The sequence below is a fragment of the Pongo abelii genome, chromosome 4 (assembly GCF_028885655.2).
Source record: "Pongo abelii isolate AG06213 chromosome 4, NHGRI_mPonAbe1-v2.0_pri, whole genome shotgun sequence".
Lineage (NCBI taxonomy): Eukaryota > Metazoa > Chordata > Mammalia > Primates > Hominidae > Pongo > Pongo abelii.
In genome coordinates, this window is record NC_071989.2 from 80359689 (window position 1) to 80380924 (window position 21236).

Sequence of the window (21236 nt, forward strand, 5' to 3'; positions counted from 1 at the left end):
GCTTCATAAACACTGTAGCTTTAGAGTACCATATCTAGACATCTTTGTTTTCTCAGCAGGTATGGGGAATATACTGTATAAAACAATTAGAAATTGGGGTAGTAGGTTTAAAAATGCTAAATAATAATGCAAAAGTTCCTTGTTTCCAGTAGTGTTAGTAGAAGAGGAGGATGGATTTGTCTAATGAGGATTTAAGTGATAGTAGAATTTTAATATAGCTCCACATACCCTGCTGAATAGACTTCTATATGATTGCTATATCCAAAGTCTTAAGAAATTGTTTTATTTTTAGGTTACACTTAAGATTTGGTATAGGGCAGTTTATAGGTTTGCTTTGCTGTTGGTTGCTTGGTTTGGTTTTCGTGGGGGTTTGTTTTCTGAATGTCTTTAGAATCTGTGCCCCTGTTTACATGATCACTATGTTTAGTCGTTTTATGGATCATTCTTTAGTTTGACACTTAAATGATTTTAAGTCTGTTTTTCTACAAATGCATCTGTATAAGTTTACCTGTTGATTTAAAAATGTACTATATAGTAACAGCCATATTACACGTTACAGTTCCATGACTAAAAGGAATTTCTTTTTTTTTTTTTTTTGTGACAAGGTCTCACTTTGTCGCCTAGGCTAGAGTGCAGTGGTGTGATCACAGCTCATTGCAACCTCCACCTCCTGGGCTCAAGCAATCCTCCCATTTCAGCCTCCCCTGTAGCTGAGACCACAGGCGTGTACCACCATTCCTGGCCAACTTTTTGTAGAGATAGTTTTGCCATGTTGCCCAGGCTGGCCCAAACTCCTGGGTTCAAGTGATCTGCCTGCCTCAGCCTCCCAAAGTGCTGGAATTACAGGTGTGAGCCACCATGCCCAGCCCCAGAACTAAAAATATTCTGTAACTTAAAGAGAAAAACTTAGGGCCGGGCACAGTGGCGCACGCCTGTAATCCCAGCACTTTGGGAGGCTGAAGCAGGCGGATCAAAAGGTCAGGAGATCGAGACCATCCTGGCTAACACGGTGAAACCCTGTCTCTACTAAAAATGCAAAAAATTAGCCAGGTGTGGTGGCGGGCGCCTGTAGTCCCAGCTACTCGGAAGGGCTGAGGCAAGAGAATGGCGTGGACCTGGGAGGCGGAGCTTGCAGTGAGCTGAGATCACGCCGCTGCACTCTAGCCTGGGCGACAGAGCGAGACTCCGTCTCAAAAAAAAAAGAAAAACTTAGATCTTCCTTGATTGTGATTTTTTAAAGTAATAGATTTTGATTAGCTGTGTGTTTATTGATAGACTTTTTTTTTCAACAAGGATAAAGATCAGTAGATCACTAGTTCTAGATCTAAAACTAGAACACGGTCATGTAAGTATAAAGGTAGGCAAAAGAAAGGAAAACTTTAAAAGGGACTATGCAGAGTGAAGAATGACTCTTAAAATGCCTTTTGTAATGATTTTACACAATTGCTCAAAATGGATTTTAATTTTCAAAGACTCAAAATGGTCTTGTTGACATGTGATAGTGGAACTTTATATGTTTTTCATCATTGTAAATAGGAATATATTCAGATGCTAATGCCTCCACTGATCCAGAAATGGAACATGTTAAAGGATGAAGATAAAGATCTCTTCCCTTTACTTGAGGTATGCAGGGCTAGTAATATTTAATCTGTTGCCAAGAACACATGTTCAAATCCAAAATGGGTATATATGATAAGAAAAGTGTTAATAAATTTATATTCTGAAGTAGACAAAGGAAATTATATAATACATGTTGTTCTCTAACCTGCTTTACTTAATTGATAATAAATTAGAGTTTTAAGTTCTGTTTTGTTATCTACTGTCCAGAGTAGATAACTTACTGGGAGGATATATATACCGGAATATACATGTATCTTTTCACTCATACATATCATGTGGAGTAGTGGGATTTGGTGCCAGTAAGGAGGTACTTATTTTCGAATTTGAAAATGTTTCCATGTGTACTTACTACTTTTTTTTTTTTTAACACCCCTTCCATTGCAAACTTTTATATGATGTTCTAGTAACTGAACACACTGTGAAATGTAGTCACTTAAACTTAGTTGAACTGACATCGATAGAACCAGTTCAGGCCTTTTCATTCTTGCTCCCCGTTATTTCAAGGTTCACCATCTTCTACTGTGGATTGTCCTTAACCAAAGAAGTTAAATTTTCTATGACCAAGAGCAATTCTGGGCCCAACAAAACAAGAAGAATCATTATGGTTCTTTTTTTGTATGCAGTCATCCCTCAGTATCCGCAGGGGATTGTTTCCAGGACTCCCCTTGGATACAAAAATCCAGCGATGCTCAAGTCCCTTATATAAAATGGTGTGGTATTTGCATATGGCCTATGCATCTCCTCCCAATATACTTTAAATCATTTTAATTGTTTTTCTAAATACTTTTGATTCAAGATTGGTTGAATCCGTAGATACAGAGGGCCAACTGTATATATATTACTTTCTGGCAGGATCTCAGAATGTCCCCAGTAAAGTCCATTCACAACATTGACCATGATGGGAGCATGAAATGAGTCTCTTCAATTTGAAGGAAAAATATGAACACATAATACTCAATCTGTCCTTGAAATATAATGTTTCTTGTAGAAACGCTTCCTCTGAGTAAAGCTGACCTGATTGGCCTGCAAACTAACAACAATGAATGGCTTCCAAAAGAGAGGTTTGGGCGGGGGGTAATTAAAAAAACCTGCTACTGTAGAAACTAGTAGAGCAAGCTCATAAATGACCAGGAGATCCTGTTGAGCGCAGTTTTTAAGCATTCATCATAATCTTCAGTATACCCAGAAAATTTAGCATGTGTACTTTATTCTTCCTAGTGCCTATCTTCGGTTGCCACAGCACTGCAGTCTGGCTTCCTTCCATACTGTGAACCTGTGTATCAGCGTTGTGTAAACCTAGTACAGAAGACTCTTGCACAAGCCATGGTAATTTTTTTAAAATGTCTTCCCCTTCTTGACATGGTGGACATTTTTCTAAAGATAGGCATAATGTATACAAACTTTTTAAGTAGTTAATTAAAAACAAACTTACAAAAAACATTGTGTCTAATTTCAGCTAAACAATGCTCAACCAGATCAATATGAAGCTCCAGATAAAGATTTTATGATAGTGGCTCTTGATTTACTGAGTGGCCTGGCTGAAGGACTTGGAGGCAACATTGAACAGCTGGTAGCCCGAAGTAATATCCTAACACTAATGTATCAGTGCATGCAGGTGAGACTTGAAAGGTGAAAATGAATTGAAGCCTGTTTCTCTGTGTCACATTGGGGTTAATTTCTTCTTATTTCTTGTAGGATAAAATGCCAGAAGTTCGACAGAGTTCTTTTGCCCTGTTAGGTGACCTCACAAAAGCTTGCTTTCAGCATGTTAAGCCTTGTATAGGTATGAATATTTTCTACTGCTATGAATATGGTTTTTTAAAGTTACTTTTACATCAGCTTTGTTTTTTTATTATTAAACTGAAATTGCATGGAATCCCAACATTTATAAATGTACACTTTATTGGTTAAAGTAAACTTGCTGTGATTGAAACAGGCAAGATGGCAGGAACCCCTAATATTTCCTTGAGCTTGCTGTCATCTCAGCTTTTTAGGTACTCCTGTGACTGGAGGAAAGCTTAGTAATATACTTTAAAGTAAAGGACATGCCCACCAGGGAAGCCTTGGTACCATGGACTAGTTAATAGATCCTTTTTTGAGTAGCCACCTTTTTGGTAGAGGTACACAGAAATAGTAATAATCAGGTTTTCTTCTCTAGCAAACCAGCATACTTTTTCAGATATTGCAGAAAACTTCCAACAAATGTCACTTCAACTGAGACTGGGCCTGGGAGCTCACACCTGTAATCCCAGCACTTTGGGAGGCCAAGGCAGGCAGATCACTTGAGGTCAGGAGTGCGAGGTTCGAGACTAGCATAGCATTTGTCTTGGCCTTTTGTGACAATGATAAGGAATTCCTTGAATGTTGTACCCTGAATTGTTCTCAAACCTATGGGTTATAAATGAGTTATGGGATTTTTTTCCCCGTTTTCTGTATCTCAGCATGTTGGGTAACAATTGTTTTAATACGGCTGGGCACAGTGGCTCACACCTGTAATGCCAGCACTTTGGAAGGCCAAGGCGGGCAGGTCATGAAGTCAGGAGATCAAGACCATCCTGGCTAACACAGTGAAACCCCGCTTCTACTAAAAATACAAAAACTTAAACAGGCGTGGTGGCATGTGCCTATAGTTCCAGCTACTTGGGAAACTGACGCAGGAGAATCGCTTGAACCCGGGAGGCAGAGTCTGCAGTGAGCTGATATTGTACCACTACACTCCAGCCTGGGCAACAGAGCGAGACTCCATCTCAAAAAAAAAAAAAAGAAAAAAAATTGTTTTAATACTTCATTTAAACCTTAATTTAAAATACTAATTGAATGTTTTATCATCTGATATAATTGTGCTTTTGGATAATAACCATTTCTCAAAAAACTAACATAATTAACATGAATTATGATATATTAAGAACCATCAAGTTTAAACCTAACAGTGTAATGAATTCTTATGGGAAGCTTATCATTCTCATATTTACCATCTAGTTTAGTTTTTTAGTTGAAACTTATATGAAAGGATTTAATTTTTTTATTATAAAGTGTTTAAGATGTACAAAAGTAGAAAAAATGTAACAAACCTCCTATCACCCAGCTTCAACTGTCCAGTCATGTTTCCTATATACTGTTGTCAATGGTGAGATACATAGATCTCAGATATTTTGGAGCAAATCTCAAACACAGCATTTGAAGTCTTAATATTTTAGGACATACTATACTATCTCTTCTTAACAATTGTTTTTTGTTAAAGAAACCATGTTTTTTATTCTATAGAGTTTCGTTTACTGTGGATTTTACTGATTGCATCTTTCTGTTGTCTTTAACATGTTCCTCTGTCCGTTGTATCTACTGTAAATTGTTTTGATACGGAGACTGAGGTTTAATGAGATTTACGTTGTTTTGTTTTTAAGACTTTATAGATGGTATTGTGTACTTACTGTACATAGTGTCTAGTTGCCCCTCCTTTTTTTTTTTTAAATGTTATCAATCTTGATGGTTGTCTCAATTAGTGATTCTCAACTAGGGGCAATTTTGCCATTCAGGGAACATTTGCCAATGTCTGGAGACATTTTGTTTAACGCTGGAGAGGTGCATTGATGTCTAGTGGGTAGAAGCAAAGGATGTTGCTAAACATCTTATAATACAGGAGACAGCTCCCCTTCCCCCCAGCAAAAAAATGATCTGGCCCAAACTGTCAATATTGCTGAGATCAAGAAACCCTGGCTTACATCTCCTGATTTATTAGGAGTTTAAAAAATTATGATACTCTTAATTCTTCATTTAATAATGAAGATACTTATATAGAGAGACATTTCTCATATCAATAAATTACTATCCTGAGGTAAAATCATATAGCAGAGGCAAGATAAATACTTGATTCTTTTTTATTTACCAATTTTCAAAATAATGAATTGATTCCTAGCATCCTCCAAAGGTATCTTTGATGTTTCAGAGTTTAGTTTTTGTTTTATTTTTTTTTTAGTGCTAGTGTGACTTCATGATGTTCAAGCTGTTGTACTGCTTGCAGTGAGAACTTAAGTTGGCTCCCGAGTTCTTTCATTATGACAAGATAGTCCACTTATTTTGCACATTTCCTGCCTTTGCCTGTAATGTGACATTTTCTGAGAGTCCATTTTTTTTTAGTGGAAAATGATATTCAGAGACCACAATCAGAGCACAAGAGTGAAAGTTGCTTTAAAAGCCAAAATCACTGATTTTTTTTTTTTTTTTTTAGTTTAATTACAAGAGATTACTCTGACCAACTCTTTTTAGTGGTATGTAAAATATACCCAAACTTGTATTTCCTGTTCCACATTATTTGAAAGTTCATTGGCCAGATACTGCTTTCTTCAGTTTCTTAAGATAAACATTACCAACCCCTTTAAAAAATATTTTTAAATACAGTTGTCTAGTTTATTTCCACCAATTTTAAAATTGATGTTGCAATAGTTTTTTTTAATGGTGAAACTTGTTATTTCTTGCTTAGATTTCTGTTTCCACCTAGTAGATTTCCTTTAAAGTACAATATACTGCTATTGAAAAGTTTACTACATAGTTTAAATTTTTTTTCTAGCTGATTTCATGCCAATATTGGGAACCAACCTAAATCCAGAATTCATTTCAGTCTGCAACAATGCCACATGGGCAATTGGAGAAATCTCCATTCAAATGGGTAAGATGTTTTTCCCTATTTAAAAGCATAAGGCCTGGCGCGGTGGCTCACGCCTGTAATCCCAGCACTTTGGGAGGCTGAGGTGGGCAGATCACCTGAGGTCAGGAGTTTGAGACCAGCCTGGTTGACATGGTGAAACCCCGTCTCTACTAAAAATACAAAAATTAGCTGGCATGGTAGCGGGTGCCTATAATCCCAACTATTTGGGAGGCTGAGTCAGGAGAATCGCTGAACCTGGGAGGCAGAGGTTTCAGTGAGCTGAGATTGCACCACTGCACTCCAGCCTGGCGACGGAGTGAAACTTTGTCTCAAAATAAATAAATAAATAAAATATACATTTTTAGGTGCCTTGATATTTTTGTAATTGCTTTAATTTTAATTATTTGTATTTCTATATATGACATGTCAGAGTTAATACAGGAAGCAAAATATTTCACATTGATATTTTAACGTTCAATTTTTTCTTTTTTGTTTTTTTCTTTTTGGGATGATCTCTAGGTATAGAGATGCAGCCTTATATTCCTATGGTGTTGCACCAGCTTGTAGAAATCATTAACAGACCCAACACACCAAAGACGTTGTTAGAGAATACAGGTACCATATGACTGAACTGTTTCAGTGAAGAGAAAATTTGTTGCCTTTTAATTTTAATATGCGTAGAGAAACCAAAGCAAAACTAGCTTTTAAAATCTAGCTTATTTTGTATTTAATTGCTATTTTGGATTTTCAGTAATTAGACTGTTTCAGCTACATTCTATAACCAGTTTTCGGTGGTTATATATTCAGTGGTATCACCAGAAAAACACTTTTTTCCCCTATTCCAGTGTTATAATACTTCCTAAAATGGATCCCAGCAAAGATAACTATTGAACCACCTGAATTTTGCTTTTAAATCAATTCGGAGAGTAACTGGGAGCTGGGAAGTAATGTTTTTTTTAATCTGTCCAAATGTGGTCAAAAAGATTCAGTGGCAAATTGGTTAACAGTGGCATTTGTAGTTTGTATTTCATCATATAATTTTCTTCGAATTGGGAATTTAGGCAGTATGTTATGGGATTTTTTTTTTTTATTTATTTTTTTTTTTAGGAAGCTTGTTTCTCTTTTGCATTTATAGAGAGCATGTTTATATTAAAGAGTACCTTCCATACTATAGAACACATTTGTGGGTGGATTCGGTCCTTTTCTTTCTACCCTCCCTGATTGCTGCTAACAATCCAGAAAAACAGAAATTTTGTTTTCATTCAGGCACATTCCTTTCTTTACATACTAAGATGATTCCCATAATTTATTTATAATTCAATGAGTATTCTACCAGAATACCAAAGATTAAAATAAGGTTTTCCAAATAAGAAAGTTACTTTTCAAAGGCATTTTTATTTGGTATTTTTAAGTTATAGAAAGTTCATTTTATTCTAATGCTATTAAAATTGATAATGTTTATTGGTATGGAAGGAAATCTTTTAATTATGAAGCAGTTATCTGGCTGTTTGGCTGTATGGGTACTGTTTATTTCACAAAGTGAATTAGATTTTCTTGCTGAAAAGTACAAAAATCTATGTATAGGATGGGTTATGAAATCTTGTTAGGATTTTATCTTTTCAGAATGCAGTACCTATACATGACATTCAGATTTGAAACAGTTGCCATTATAAAATTATTGTTGAACCTAAAGAAACTTCTATTTATTTTTAAATGTGAATGCTTAACTGCAAATAAATGTTGAGTGTAATGTATATGAAAGTTTCTTGTGGGATATCAACTGGTGAATTTGTTACATAGTTTAACAAATTGGCTTTATTTATAAGATTATATTTTAAGTATGATTATGTCCTACATAAATAAATAAGTCATAATACCCTAAAGTTGATGGATTAAATTGATATTATTGAGAAACACACTTGGGATTCATTAGATTACCTGTTATCACAAGTGGCTACATAAAGTATTGTTTTCTTTATTTCTTACCCAAAAAAGTGGGTTTTTTTAATTATTAAAATCGTTGTCAATGGCTAATATCTAGATTTTAGCAGCTTTTAATTACCTTTATCTCAGTATTTCATAAAGCCAATTCCTTAGTCTGCCATTAATTTGCTTTTTTCCGATTAGTATATCCTGCACTGAACTTTTTCAATGGACCATCATCTGCTTTATCGCATGTTTCATTGGATTGTTCATACTTGCCTGTTTAATGAGAATGTTGCATAGTTTGTGTCTTTTGAACATAGGTTTTCTTTCTCTTGCTTCATATGAATCTGCTGGATTTTAGTATTATCTGTGTAGTTTGCTTCAAGTAATCCTTAAACATTTTTCTTTATCCCCCACCCTTTTTTTATGAAAGGTTAACCTGTAAGTTTTTGAGAGAACACCATTAAAGCACTTCATGGTTTGTTTTCTGTTTGTATTTTTTCCTGTTGTGTATGAATGTATTTACATGTACGTACCTTTGAATTGCAGAATGCAGTTCCGAGTTGCACTTGTTTTAGCTCTTTGTAAGTTTAAAGACTTCCTCAATTTCTATGGTGAATATATGTTTGCCCACTTCAAAATTGTAAAAAAAAAATAGTATGTAATTAGTAAAATGTAGTATCTATTTTGTGCTGTACCTTTAATAGCAGAAACAGAATATTTATTTTTTCCTATGGTCCACATATCATATGTCATTGCAGTGGACTGTAAATTTCCTTTATTAGAATTTTATTTCAAACATGTCTTAAAGTTAGTGGACTGTTACCTGAGTTATCAGAGGTTTGACAACATGAGATTTGACATTGTAGCATAGCAATATTCTAATCCATTCGTTCAGTGAGTACCATGAGACCTAAAATCTGACAGTTGATTTTGATGTAAGGTAACAAATTTCCACTGGTTGGTTTGGCAAATGTTAATCAAAGAAAAAATTTTTAAAACTACCAAAAATTTGGTTTAAATTCCCTAGATAATTTCCAAGGAATGGAAATCACTTTTACCTGTATTAGTTTGAGATACTTGAGAAATATAATCACATTTACTGATATTTCCTCACGAAAAAAACTATGGATTTTATTATTAAATTCTGAAATTTTGGCTGGCTTTTGAATGAAGGTTCTCTAAATTTGTCCATTTAACTGCTCATCTTATTAACAGAATGATACCTTGACACTCGATTGAGCGAGAAAAGCAGTTCATCATGGTTTTTGGTGTTCTCTCAATCTTTAGATTTTTTTAATTCCTTTTGTTTTTCTTTTTCCAAGAGTATGCCATATATGTTGCTGCCCCTTATTTTAGGGGGTGGTAATAAACAGCACTGGTGAAATCTTATGTTTATTATCATACACAAATTCTGTTGGTTTCTGTTTCTGAGTTATTTGTTGTTTTTTCTTTATTTTTTCTCCTTCCCCCTCATTTGCTCATGTCTTGGTTGGCGTTTGGTGGTGTATAACCGTGATTGCGTTACCTTAGCAATAACAATTGGTCGTCTTGGTTACGTTTGTCCTCAAGAGGTGGCCCCCATGCTACAGCAGTTTATAAGACCCTGGTGTGTATTATTCAATCTTTTTTTTTAATTCATTTTTCTTCACTCTTTCTTTCTCTATCTCACTTTTAGATATATTTTCAGTTGGTTACAAAAATCACAATCCTTTATCATTGCCAACCATGTGACTAATCTTGTCCTATCAGGTTTGTGAGGTTTTTCAATAGCATCGTCATGTATATTTATTTTATGTTGTGGCTAACGACTAATTGATGCATGGGATAAGATTGTCACATGCTTGCTGTGTTAAAAAGCTTGATTATACATAAAAAGCATTTAAATATCCACCAGAAAAATAAAGATGCATGCAAATTCTATAAATTTAGGTTTTTGCATTACGTTTCTTTTTTAGAATTAATTTGGAAACTTGGATTGCATTAAGAAATACATGTTTAAATTTGTTACGTATAAAAATATTATTTGCTTGTTAATGTAAAAGTTAAACATCTACACCATAAGCTATATAGTAATAGTTTATATTGTGGCACTATATCCTATGTTTTGCTTCTTTCAATTGATAATCTTTCAATTCAAATCATTTTAGTAGTGTTTAATGGAATACAAGTCATGAGTACAATTTTAAAAGTTAATTTGGTAATTTGTTCTTCTTGGCTCAGGCTCATTAATAGTTTAAATGGGAGATTCAAATTAGTTATCTGCTTTATAAATGCAATTTATTAAGAAAATGTGGATTTCACTGTTTCTACTGTATTGAGATAAGATGGGCCCAACAAACAGGAAGTATGAGTAAACGAAACTAAAGCTTTCCGAAAAACTCTTTTAATATAATCATTATCTATACTGTGGTGCTTATTCCATTAAATACTGTCCATTAGTATTGTAATTGAATCTGCTTGTTACTTAAATGCTAAACTCAATTCTGTAATTCAATAGGTGCACCTCTCTGAGAAACATAAGAGACAATGAGGAAAAGGATTCAGCATTCCGTGGAATTTGTACCATGATCAGTGTGAATCCCAGTGGCGTAATCCAAGTAAGATGTTCACAAAGATTTGTTTTTAATGTCTAATTAATAAAATTTTAAAGGAAGAAACATTCTAATACTTTAATTATAAAAAGTTATTTTCAAAGATATCAAAATACAGTTAAACCTTTAAAATGTATATTTCTTAATATCTTGAAATTGTAATGCCTTTTTTTTTCCCTAAATTTTTTTTGTCATGAAATGAGATAGTAACAGCAGATTGGGACAACAAGGTTATATTCTTGTCTTGAATCAGGCCATGGCTTCTTTCATCCAAATTTCAGACCTCGTTTATTTACTTTGTCCCTGCCTCCCATCCCTGGTTATCAGTTTGTGGATATCTACACTTAATAGAGTGACCAAATAGTAGGAATACTATCTCTCTGTTCTAAATAAAATACTTTGAATCAGATTTAGAAATAATGAATAAAACAAAATACAAATCAACCATTGAAATTGCTCTAATTTTGAGAGCTTATGATTTATTCATCTTTACTATGTTTTCCAAGTTCAAGTTATGTGTAGACATTTTAATTATTCGAAAGTAGTATTGAACATGAGTCCAGTTAAGCATCTGGATCCAACTGCCAATTTTCTAAACACACAAAAACATGTTGAATTACACCATGTATATTCAGTGAACAAAATGCTAACTGTGGGACTCTAGGTTAAATACCTGGATTCTTCAGCAGACACGTTTAAGGAAAAGAAAGCGTGGAAGAAATCCTGTAGACAAGAGACCCAAGATACATCAAATCAATTAAAAAATGTAGTTGAGGCCAAGGCGGGCAGATCACGAGGTCAGGAGTTCGAGACCAGCCAGGTCAACATGGTGAAACCCCGTCTCTACTTCACATAAAAAATTAGCCAGGCGTGGTGGCAGGTGCCTGTAATCCCAGCTACTCGGGAGGCTGAGGCAGGAGAATTGCTTGAACCTGGGAGGCGGAGGTTGCAATGAGCTGAGATCACGCTATTGCTCTCCAGTCTGGGGGACAAGAGCGAGACTTCGTCTGGAAAAAAAAATGTAGTTGAGGGAAGGAAGCGAAGAACTAAATTTTGGTTTCCAGGAATGCACACAAGAGTTATAAAACTGCCCCAAAAAAATGCTTTTATAGCAATAACTTTCTCACAATTCTTAATTTTCAAGAAAATTGAAACTTTCCACTCCAAGAGGGGTGTTTTGAACATTTTTAAATTGTGACCTTTTGATGTTTCCTAGCTTGTATTGTGGTTTTTCTTCACTCGGTTTTAGAAACGTTAATTCTGTTTTATAAAATTCAAATCGATATAGGTGATAGACGTTGAAAACCTACAAGTTAGAATTAGAAAATAACTTCTGACTGATTTCACACTCATAAAATATTCATAACTTACTGTTAGAACAAGCCAGTGCCATCTTGAGAGGTTTCTAGTTAAAAAATAAGCTTTTGACATTTTCTGGTTTTTTTTTTTTTTAATACTTAAGAACTTTGTGTGATCTCAAATGTGTGTTAGAGGTATCTGATATGACATGTACCATCTTTTTCAAAAGTATCTTCCGACCAGGATTTTATTGTTTCTTTCTTTTTGAATTAATGTTTTAAGATGATAAAAGTAGCACATGTATGATCATAAAATTGTTACCAACTTAAGAGTTGGTAGAAATTTCTGTTTTATAACTTTGATTCACATACCTTATTTTGGATATGGTTAAAATAAAATGTCATAGGTTTATTTACATTTAAATTTTTTGATCACAAATTCTAGGTATCTGTGCATTTAAATTTTTAACATCAGATTTGGTATTTGGAAGCCATAATTTGAATAAATTATGTTAAGCAAATCTTATTTGCTTAAATAAACATACACACACTGTAGTATTACCAAATTTTTTGAAATTAGTGAAGTTCTCTGAATTTAATAGTAAAATTTATAGTTGACATGTCAAAATCAGCAATATGTTGAATGCTGTTTGTTGAACTGTTAATGTTTCAGTATGATAGGCAAGATTGAGAATATTTTAATGAAATGCTTAAAGCATATTATCATCTTGTTCTTGTAGTCAGAATAGCCTGATTATCTTTTAAGTAATTGTCCAAAAGTTGGGTTTTTTGTTCTTGTTTGGATTGGGTATTTGTAATTACATAATTAGTTTTTCTTCAATTTTTTGGTTGTTTCAACTAAGTTATATCTGAAAATGGACCTTGAAATTACTAATTTCTCTATTTCAAATCAAGGTCATTTAATATATATTTAGCTAGCTTTAATTTCTTTCTAGGCCAGTCAGAACTGTAAGATCATTGGTTTTATGTTTTTCTTTAATCCGGTAAATGAAAGAGTATTTTTATGGGTGTCGATTTGGTGCTTTCAGTTCATTTCTGATGCTGAACATTTACTGCACAGGGGGTTATTTTGTTGTGTGGTGCAGGACATTAAAGTCTGGTATAAACTGAATGAGTTGAGGTTCCTTGACTGTGGGCTAATAGGGACAGCCATTAAGGTAATCTCTTCTACTTCCTTATGATCATAGTTAATTTTTAAATGTTTCCTTTTTTAAGCTAGATTCTATTGTGACTTAAACTCTGAGGTTTACATATATCTTTTGCTGAGTTTGACCAATATAATATCAACCTAAGATGTGTTTCTTGCTTGTTACAGGATTTTATATTTTTTTGTGATGCCGTTGCATCATGGATTAACCCAAAAGATGATCTCAGAGACATGTTCTGTAAGGTAACTAATAAGTCTTTATAATGCATCATCTTGGGACTGTTAATATCTTATTGGAAAACTTTAAATTGTGTTTACATTTTTTGTGAAACTTAGGCTCTTCAAGTCAGTATTGACAGTTTATATATATAACCTTTATTCTTGGTAACAAAGTTGGCTTGATCTTTTCTTAAAATGCAGCAGTGACTCTTATCTGTAGAGGATGCACTTTGAAAGTATTTTCCCAAGTGTACCACTAGTTTAGGTGGTCCCATTATTCCATTTAAGGAAAATAGTATATGTTTTTCAAGATGGAAATGGAGACTTTGAGTATAATCTGAAAAAGAGTAAATCTAAATGGCTGCCACAGGAGTAAGCCCATGTCATTATTTGCTTTGTTAATACCCCCTTTTGATTAACTCATCAGCCACAGTAAAAAATAAAATGCAGTTACACATTTGAATCACCCAAGATTAAAGTTAGTGAACTATAGTTTGCCATGAACTCAAAGCTTGTATATTTCCAGTTTGAAAAAATACGACATAAAAATTGTATTGCTTGGATGACTTCTCTACTGCTTTGTTTTTTCATTAGTATGGTATCAGAGATTGCTTAGAGTATATCTGTTACTGGAACACTTGCCAAATTCTAAACTTCTCAAAGCAGAGTTTAAGCATATGCTATGAGGTACTTTTAGGCAAGGCCGGTGTATTAGTCCATATTCACGCTGCTGATAAAGATATGCCCAAGGGCCGGGCTCAGTGGCTCATACTTGTAATCCCAGCACTTTGGGAGGCCGAGGCGGGTGGATCACCTGAGGTCAGGAGTTCAAGACCAGCCTGGCCAACATGGTGAAACGCCATCTCTACTAAAAATACAAAAAATTAGCTGGGGGTGGTGGCAGACGGCTGTAATCCCAGCTACTCAGGAGGCTGAGGCAGGAGAATCACTTGAACCCAGGAAGTGGAGGTTGCAGTGAGCCAAGATCGTGCCATTGCACTCCAGCATGGGCAATAAGAGTGAAACTCTGTCCCCCCCAAACACACAAAAAGATATGCCCAAGACTGGGTAATTTACAAAAGAAAGAGGTTTAATTCGACTCACAGTTCCATGTGGTTGGGGAGGCCTCACTGTCATGGTGGAAGGTGAAAGACAAGTCTTAAATTGCAGCAGGCAAGAAAGAAAATGAGAATCAAGTGAAATGGGTTTCCCCTTATCAAGCCATCAGATCTCATGAGACTTACTCACTACCACCAGAAGAGTATAGGAAAAACTACCCCAATGATTCAATTATCTCCCACTGGGTCCCTCCCACAACACGTGGGAATTATGGGAGTACAATTCAAGATGAGATTTGGGTGGGGACACAGAGCCAGACCATATTAGCAGGGAATGGTGTAGAATCCTACGAAGTTTGAGAATTGCTACTTTAAAATGGATAAAATTTATAAATAATAAAATAGTTGTGTTGGATTTCAGAAGCTATGCTGATCTGAATTTTTCTCTTGTTATTGATAAATTAATGGTTTTTCACTCTTACAGATCCTTCATGGATTTAAAAATCAAGTTGGTGATGAAAATTGGAGGCGTTTCTCTGACCAGTTTCCTCTTCCCTTAAAAGAGCGTCTTGCAGCTTTTTATGGTGTTTAATCTAATACACTTAAGCTGCAGTCCCAAAATTAGGGGTAAGTTATAAGAAGTTTGGAAATTTTCAGGATGAAGAAAATTTTGTTAGGGCTATCATTTCAAACTACTAAATAAAATAAAAAGCTATTCGTTTTCTATAGAGGTTGAATAAAATGTAGCCTCATATCATTCTATCTTGGGCTTTAAATTTAAAATTACTTAAGTGAGCCAGGTGTGGTGGCTCATGCCTGTAATGCCAGCACTTGGGGAGGCCAAGGTGGGCAGGTCATTTGAGGTCAGGAGTTTGAGACCAGCCTGGCCAACATGGTCAAAACCCATCTCTACTAAAAATACAAAAATTAGCCACGTGTGGTGGCACGTGCTTTTGTAGTCCCTGCTACTCAGGAGGCTGAGGTGGGAATATTGTTTGAACCTGGGAGATGGGGATTGCAGTGAGCCAAGATCTTGCCACTGCACTCCAGCCTAGGGGACAGAGCAAGACTCCATCTCAAATAAATACAAAATAAAATTACTTAAGGCTAAAGAAATTTTCTTAATAGAACCAACAAGCCAAGAAAAACGAATAGCTCCAGGTTGAATCGTAGGTATAAAGAAATCCATGTTGGTACACTGGTTGGATTTCTCGACATTGCTTCAACTATTCCTTTTTTTCTTTCTTTCTTCCTGCAAGAAGACATTGGCATTCGTAGTTATGGAGTAAAATTGATTTCATTTTGGAGCATGAATTTATAGTCTCTGCTATAACAAGGACTTTTCATTTCATGTGCTTTGAAAGAAAACTCAATTGGGTTTTCCCGCTGTTTTTGTTTTTCACTGTATGTTTCACTGGGTACCTACCATGTGCCCATCACTCTTTTTTTTTTTTTTTTTTTTTTGGAGACAGAGACTCTTCTCGCCCAGGCTGGAGTGCAGTGGCGCAATCTTGGTTCACTGCAATCTCCGCCTCCTGGGTTCAAGCAATTCTCCTGCCCCAGCCTCCCAAGTAGCTGGGATTACAGGTGCATGCCACCATGCCTGGCTAATTTTTGTATTTTTAGTAGAGATGGGGTTTCACCATGTTGGCCAGGCTGGTCTCGAACTCCTGACCTCGTGATGCACCCACCTCGGCCTCCCAAAGTGCTGGGATTTACAGGTGTGAGCCACTGAGCCCGGTGCCTAGCACTATACTTTAAAATAAGTAATGAAAGATTCTGTTTTAATTTGGGATGGACTATATTCATTTGGACTCTTGCTCCTTGAGCTTTTCTGTACTTAAATGGGACTAGCAGTTCTCATCTCTGAGCTTCGGTTTTGTCATTGAGTTATGTTGAGGATTAAATACTATACTGTATGTGATGCCAGAACTTAGTATGTTGCCTGGCACACTAAGTTGACTCAGTAAAGGTTAGGAACTGGGCCAGTACAATAAATATCAGGGTTTCGACATGCATCTTTAGATTTTCAACATGAATTAAGACATATTTGACTGGAAGCCAGAAGATGTGCTGAATGAGCATGTACAGAAGATGTACACCAAGTTGAATTACACTTTAGATTGAATTGGAGGGTTTTTTTTTTTGGCTTGCTTGCTTGTTTACTCCAAGCTAAAATTTAAATCTGGAAAGATTTCACCATCCAAGCTGTCTAACCTAGAAGGTAGTAGAAATGGACTCGAAGCTTCCAGAATGTGTCAGAGCCCTTTGTATGTGTTGTCCTCCTTCAGTCTTGAATCCTCAAGAGCTGTTTTCCAAAATGGCTTTGGCATTTTGGAAAAGTGCTGGATTCACCTTATGTTAGATTATGAGAATGCAAAAGATGAGAATGACTTGTAGCTTCAAAGGTTCAATGAGCTACTAACAAGTCTTGAGCACTTTCAGATTTATTACCTCTGTGGTCTCATCACCAATTATGAATTAACTGTTCTAAGACAGTATGAAATAGTTCTCGGTTTTGTAATTAGAGCTAAAAGTAGATCAGTATCTTTTATTCCTGCCTTTTTATACTCCTCTTCCCTTTCTTCAGAGGCAGGAGAAAAGGGGTTGCTTGTATTTCTACACAGATGGATTAACTGCCCTCTGTGAATTCACATGAACGTTCGTAAATGACCAAAATTTGGCATGATTGGGTAGTAGAGTTCTGTTTGTAAAAGGACCACTATCAGGTAACAGTTTAAATCTCCCAGTAATCTTACCTTATTTCTTAATATCCTTTTTATCATTAAAACTGTTTAGCATAGAAAAAAGTTGTTACCAGGAAAACGAAGTGACTGGAAGATAGTGGAAATGACCAAGTGAAATAGGATCAGAATGAGAACTAATTAGGAACATCAAGAAGGCAAGTGTAGGCAGGGTGTGATGGCCCACATCTATAATCCTAGCATTTTGGGAGGCTGAGGTGGGAGCATTGTGAGCCCAGGATTTTGAGACCTGCCTGGGCAACATGATGAGACCTCCATCTCTATGAAAAAATTAAGAAGAAAAAAATTAGCTGGGCATGGTGGTATGCACCTATGGTCCCAGCTACTCAGGAGGCTGGGGCAGGAGGATTGCTTGAGCCCAGGAGGTTGGGGCTTCAGTGAGCCATATTCACACCACTGCATTCCAGCCTGGGTGACAGAGCAAGGTGCTATCTCCAAAATAAATAAATAAATGTTAAATTTGCCTTTTTCTCTCTGTTTTTATGTAGAATTTGTTTTCTGATAATTACTGAATGTAGTGACCCTGCTGTGGTAATGAACACTTCTAGTGCCTTCTAGGCTAAAATACCAGACAACCCCAAATAACAAGTGCTCCTTTGTGTTTTGATAGGTTGGATTTTTGTTTGCTTAATATTGGGAATACTGGGGGGAAAAAAGATGGGGTTTTCATTCTAAGGATTGTCCTAAAGAAAGTGCTACTTTATTTTTAAGAAAGTAAGGCCACTTGTTATATAAGAAATAACCAGTTCCCGCTGGGTCCCATTTTGCAAAAGGGGATAAAGAATTAGACTGATAGCATCATACGAGGCATATTTCACTATACAAAGTTGTGCACCTGTCTATACAACTCTCCTACCCAGCTTGGCCTCACTTTTCATACCTGATGCAGCAAACAATTCAGTGCCATAGGAGAAGGAAGCAGCATGGTTGTAAGTGACTAACACAATATTAGGCAATTTGTCCAAATTTCTCCTTTTCTTTATAGGTAAAGATAGCATTCTTATTTGATTAATTTTGTGTTCCGCTGGCTTTGAAAGACAAACGATTGTTAAAGATAAAATTGTTTTTGTTCTTTTTCTTATAGGTCCTTCAGTCTTGGAGACTATGAGGGAGCCTCTGCACCCAGGGAAAATGTTACCCTTTACAGGGGGGAAGGGTAAACCAGTAGGGAATACAGTACAATCCCAACCCTACTGGGAGGGGCGGGAGGGAGGTGTTGCCGTCACTGTATTAAGTCGATGTTGGGAAACGTTTTAACATCTGGAGTCTTTGTGGGTGGAAATATGTCTCCAGTTACAACTCCGCAGTGGATGTGAAGAAGCAAAAAAAAAAAAAAAAATCTATTCAGTCTACTCACAAAACAGTACATTGTGGAATATTATGGGGAATTGTACCAAAACAAGAACCATATAAATGATGCCTAGGGACAAGAAAGAGGAACAATTCTATAGCGCACAATAAAGGAAACCTAAGAATGGGAGTTACAAATAGTAAAGAAGCTTTTTTTTTTTTTTTAATTTAAAGTTTTTTTATATAAGTTTTCCCACATGATGGGGCCTTGTTTTGCATGTTGATGAAGAACTACACAAACAAAACTAATATAGTTAAAGTCAGCTTGCCTTCCCATAGTAGAAGCAGGTTCTTGGAAGTTACAATTTAAGGTACCCCAAAAAAGTTGGAAATAAAACAAAACAAACATAAACAATGAAGCACCCTGTGAAATGCCAAATGAGTCACTCCTTTTACCTTTTTTGGGGTGGGCAGGGAGGGGAGGAATAAATGGGGTTGGGCATATCAAACTAAAGATGACATCTTAATTTTGCATTGAACATTAATGTAGCGGATATAATTTGATGGTTCATTAGATTTAATTTCTAGGCCAAGATGTTACTTTTTAAAGTGCAGTTTAAGGTTCAGGCATGCATTATGGCTCATAGTGGTTGAAAGTAATTTAAATTAGTGGGAAAGTAGCATGCTTGCATCACATAGAGTGAGATTGGTATTCATTTACCTATGTTGCGCCAGTTTGTGTTGCGGTTTACCAATTCAATATAGCCCTGCATTTAAAGTTCCTTTTTAAGATTTGTGGATTTTATTTTTATTAAGAATATAGATATATAAAGTACTGTAGTTTACAGGTAGGCCTTGAAATATCTTTTTTAGGATCTGTTAGGAATAAGATTGATATTGTATTGTGTGTAACCTGCACAATGTGGAAAGCTGATATACCTGTGCAAAATCTTTGCCTCTGTGCTGTCAGTGTGATGTGCTTTCTGCATGGTTATATACTACTAGTGATTTTATCAAAACTTCTAAAATTTAAATTACATGGTAAAAGATCTGTAAAAGGCTGCATAAATGTTAGTTGGCACATAAAGACAATTGTAGAAGTTGAAAAATGATTGCTATATTTCAATGTTTATTCCCACTCAACATACTGCCTTCTAAGCTTCCCTTTTTTTGTTCAAAGCATGATCTTAAAGATATGTTTAAGTTAATGGATGTAATGCAGGGTTCCTACACTGTATTTTGGCGCATGTTGGTGGCCCTCTGTGCCCTAGATATATGCACACAGGGTGCAAGTTAAAAGCTACAGAGTGAAAGTTGGTTTGGATCCTCTTCATTTCATTTGTTTAGCTTTTCTGTTATTTTTCTCTACTTACATGTATTCCTGTGAATAAATCCTTGTTAAGTTAACCCTTTACTTTTCCTTCCATGTGTATTTTCTTATATACTGTGAATGTGAAAACCTAACTGGTACACTTGATCTTGTGTTCATATGAAAGTGCAAGTCTTTATTAATTTGGATTGCCTGAACAGTGTATCCCATGATGATGAAGGAAAATGGAGAGATTTTTCTTTTTAACTCTGCTGGTCAGAGATGAAGCCACGCCTTTCCATTTTTCAATGCTGCATATTTAATCTGCAACAAAAATGTTAAGCCATAACAGCCTTTTTATATTTTAGTTTGTCACGTTTGCATTGCAGAATAAATACTGAATAACCATTTTTATAAGCAGTTGCTCCTCTTTGCATGGTTCTATTCTCTAAAAGTGTTGAATGATACAGCCATTGCACTGAAGTTTGAGCTGTGTGCGTGTGAATTTATACTGTTTCAAAAATTTCAAATGCATGGTAGCATGTAGAAAGGTTTTTGTTACTGTGTGTGTGTGTGTTTTGTTTTGTTTCGTTTTGTTCTGTTTTTTAACATGTTCTTTCACCTTTCCTCTACTTTGGCTTTGCAAATTTCAGTCTGTAGAGCCTGAAATTAAATTATTTTATAGTGCCTGATATTTTTAAAATTATAAGTTGGATTCAAAGGGTATACAGCATTTTGTTTTCTAGTACCGTTGCTTCACTGGGAGCTCAAAATTTGCCTCCCTGTTAGTCTTTTAATAACTGAGTAGAGTAGCTGTTTTATTCTTAGATTATAGTGATACTCTGTAGTGCTTCAAATACTTAGAATTCTAATATGAGAGATTAATATTCTGGAATAGATAGTATTTTAAATGGACATGACCAAATTCAATTTAAACACATAACAATCTTCAGTAAAGTTATTTGAACCTGTGGTTGACAATTCTGTATTGACTAAAGGCAATATTGTCACCTGTCTCGTTAAAAATTAGTTTCCAGTTAGGCAGATGAATAACACTATTAAAAATGCACCCAGTTTTGTAATCACTTGACTTTTTTTGTATTTAAATGAAATTTAATTTGAAAATAGAAAATAAAATTAGGTAAATATGACTGGCAATCTGAATTTGAGTTGGGATTTTTTGTGTACTTTTCACCCTTGAGGTTATTGTTTCTTCCTAATTTATATTTCAGATACATAGTGTAGAACAGGAATTTGCAGAAGCCATTTAAGTTATCTTTTGAGGTAAGCTCTGATTTAGCATTTATTCTGATAAAACCTAATACATCATGGGATATATATAAAGCA

General features: G+C 35.4%; 1 protein-coding gene across 4 annotated transcripts in view; it reads left to right on the top strand.

The window, feature by feature from the left end:
• TNPO1 (transportin 1) overlaps window positions 1-18651 on the top strand; it is a 92421-nt gene extending 73770 nt beyond the window's left edge. For 3 of the 4 annotated variants that reach the window (XM_054555029.2, XM_054555030.2, XM_054555028.2), the window contains exons 15-25: window positions 1537-1623; window positions 2839-2946; window positions 3077-3235; window positions 3316-3403; window positions 6185-6283; window positions 6782-6877; window positions 9722-9797; window positions 10689-10788; window positions 13417-13491; window positions 15010-15152; window positions 18375-18651. In XM_054555029.2, coding sequence (XP_054411004.1) covers window positions 1537-1623; window positions 2839-2946; window positions 3077-3235; window positions 3316-3403; window positions 6185-6283; window positions 6782-6877; window positions 9722-9797; window positions 10689-10788; window positions 13417-13491; window positions 15010-15117 — 996 coding nt within the window. In that variant the 3' untranslated portion in view covers window positions 15118-15152; window positions 18375-18651. The remainder of the gene's footprint in view (window positions 1-1536; window positions 1624-2838; window positions 2947-3076; window positions 3236-3315; window positions 3404-6184; window positions 6284-6781; window positions 6878-9721; window positions 9798-10688; window positions 10789-13416; window positions 13492-15009; window positions 15153-18374) is intronic. The other variant, NM_001373932.1, reaches the window with a different exon arrangement.
• Window positions 18652-21236: the final 2585 nt, after the last annotated feature.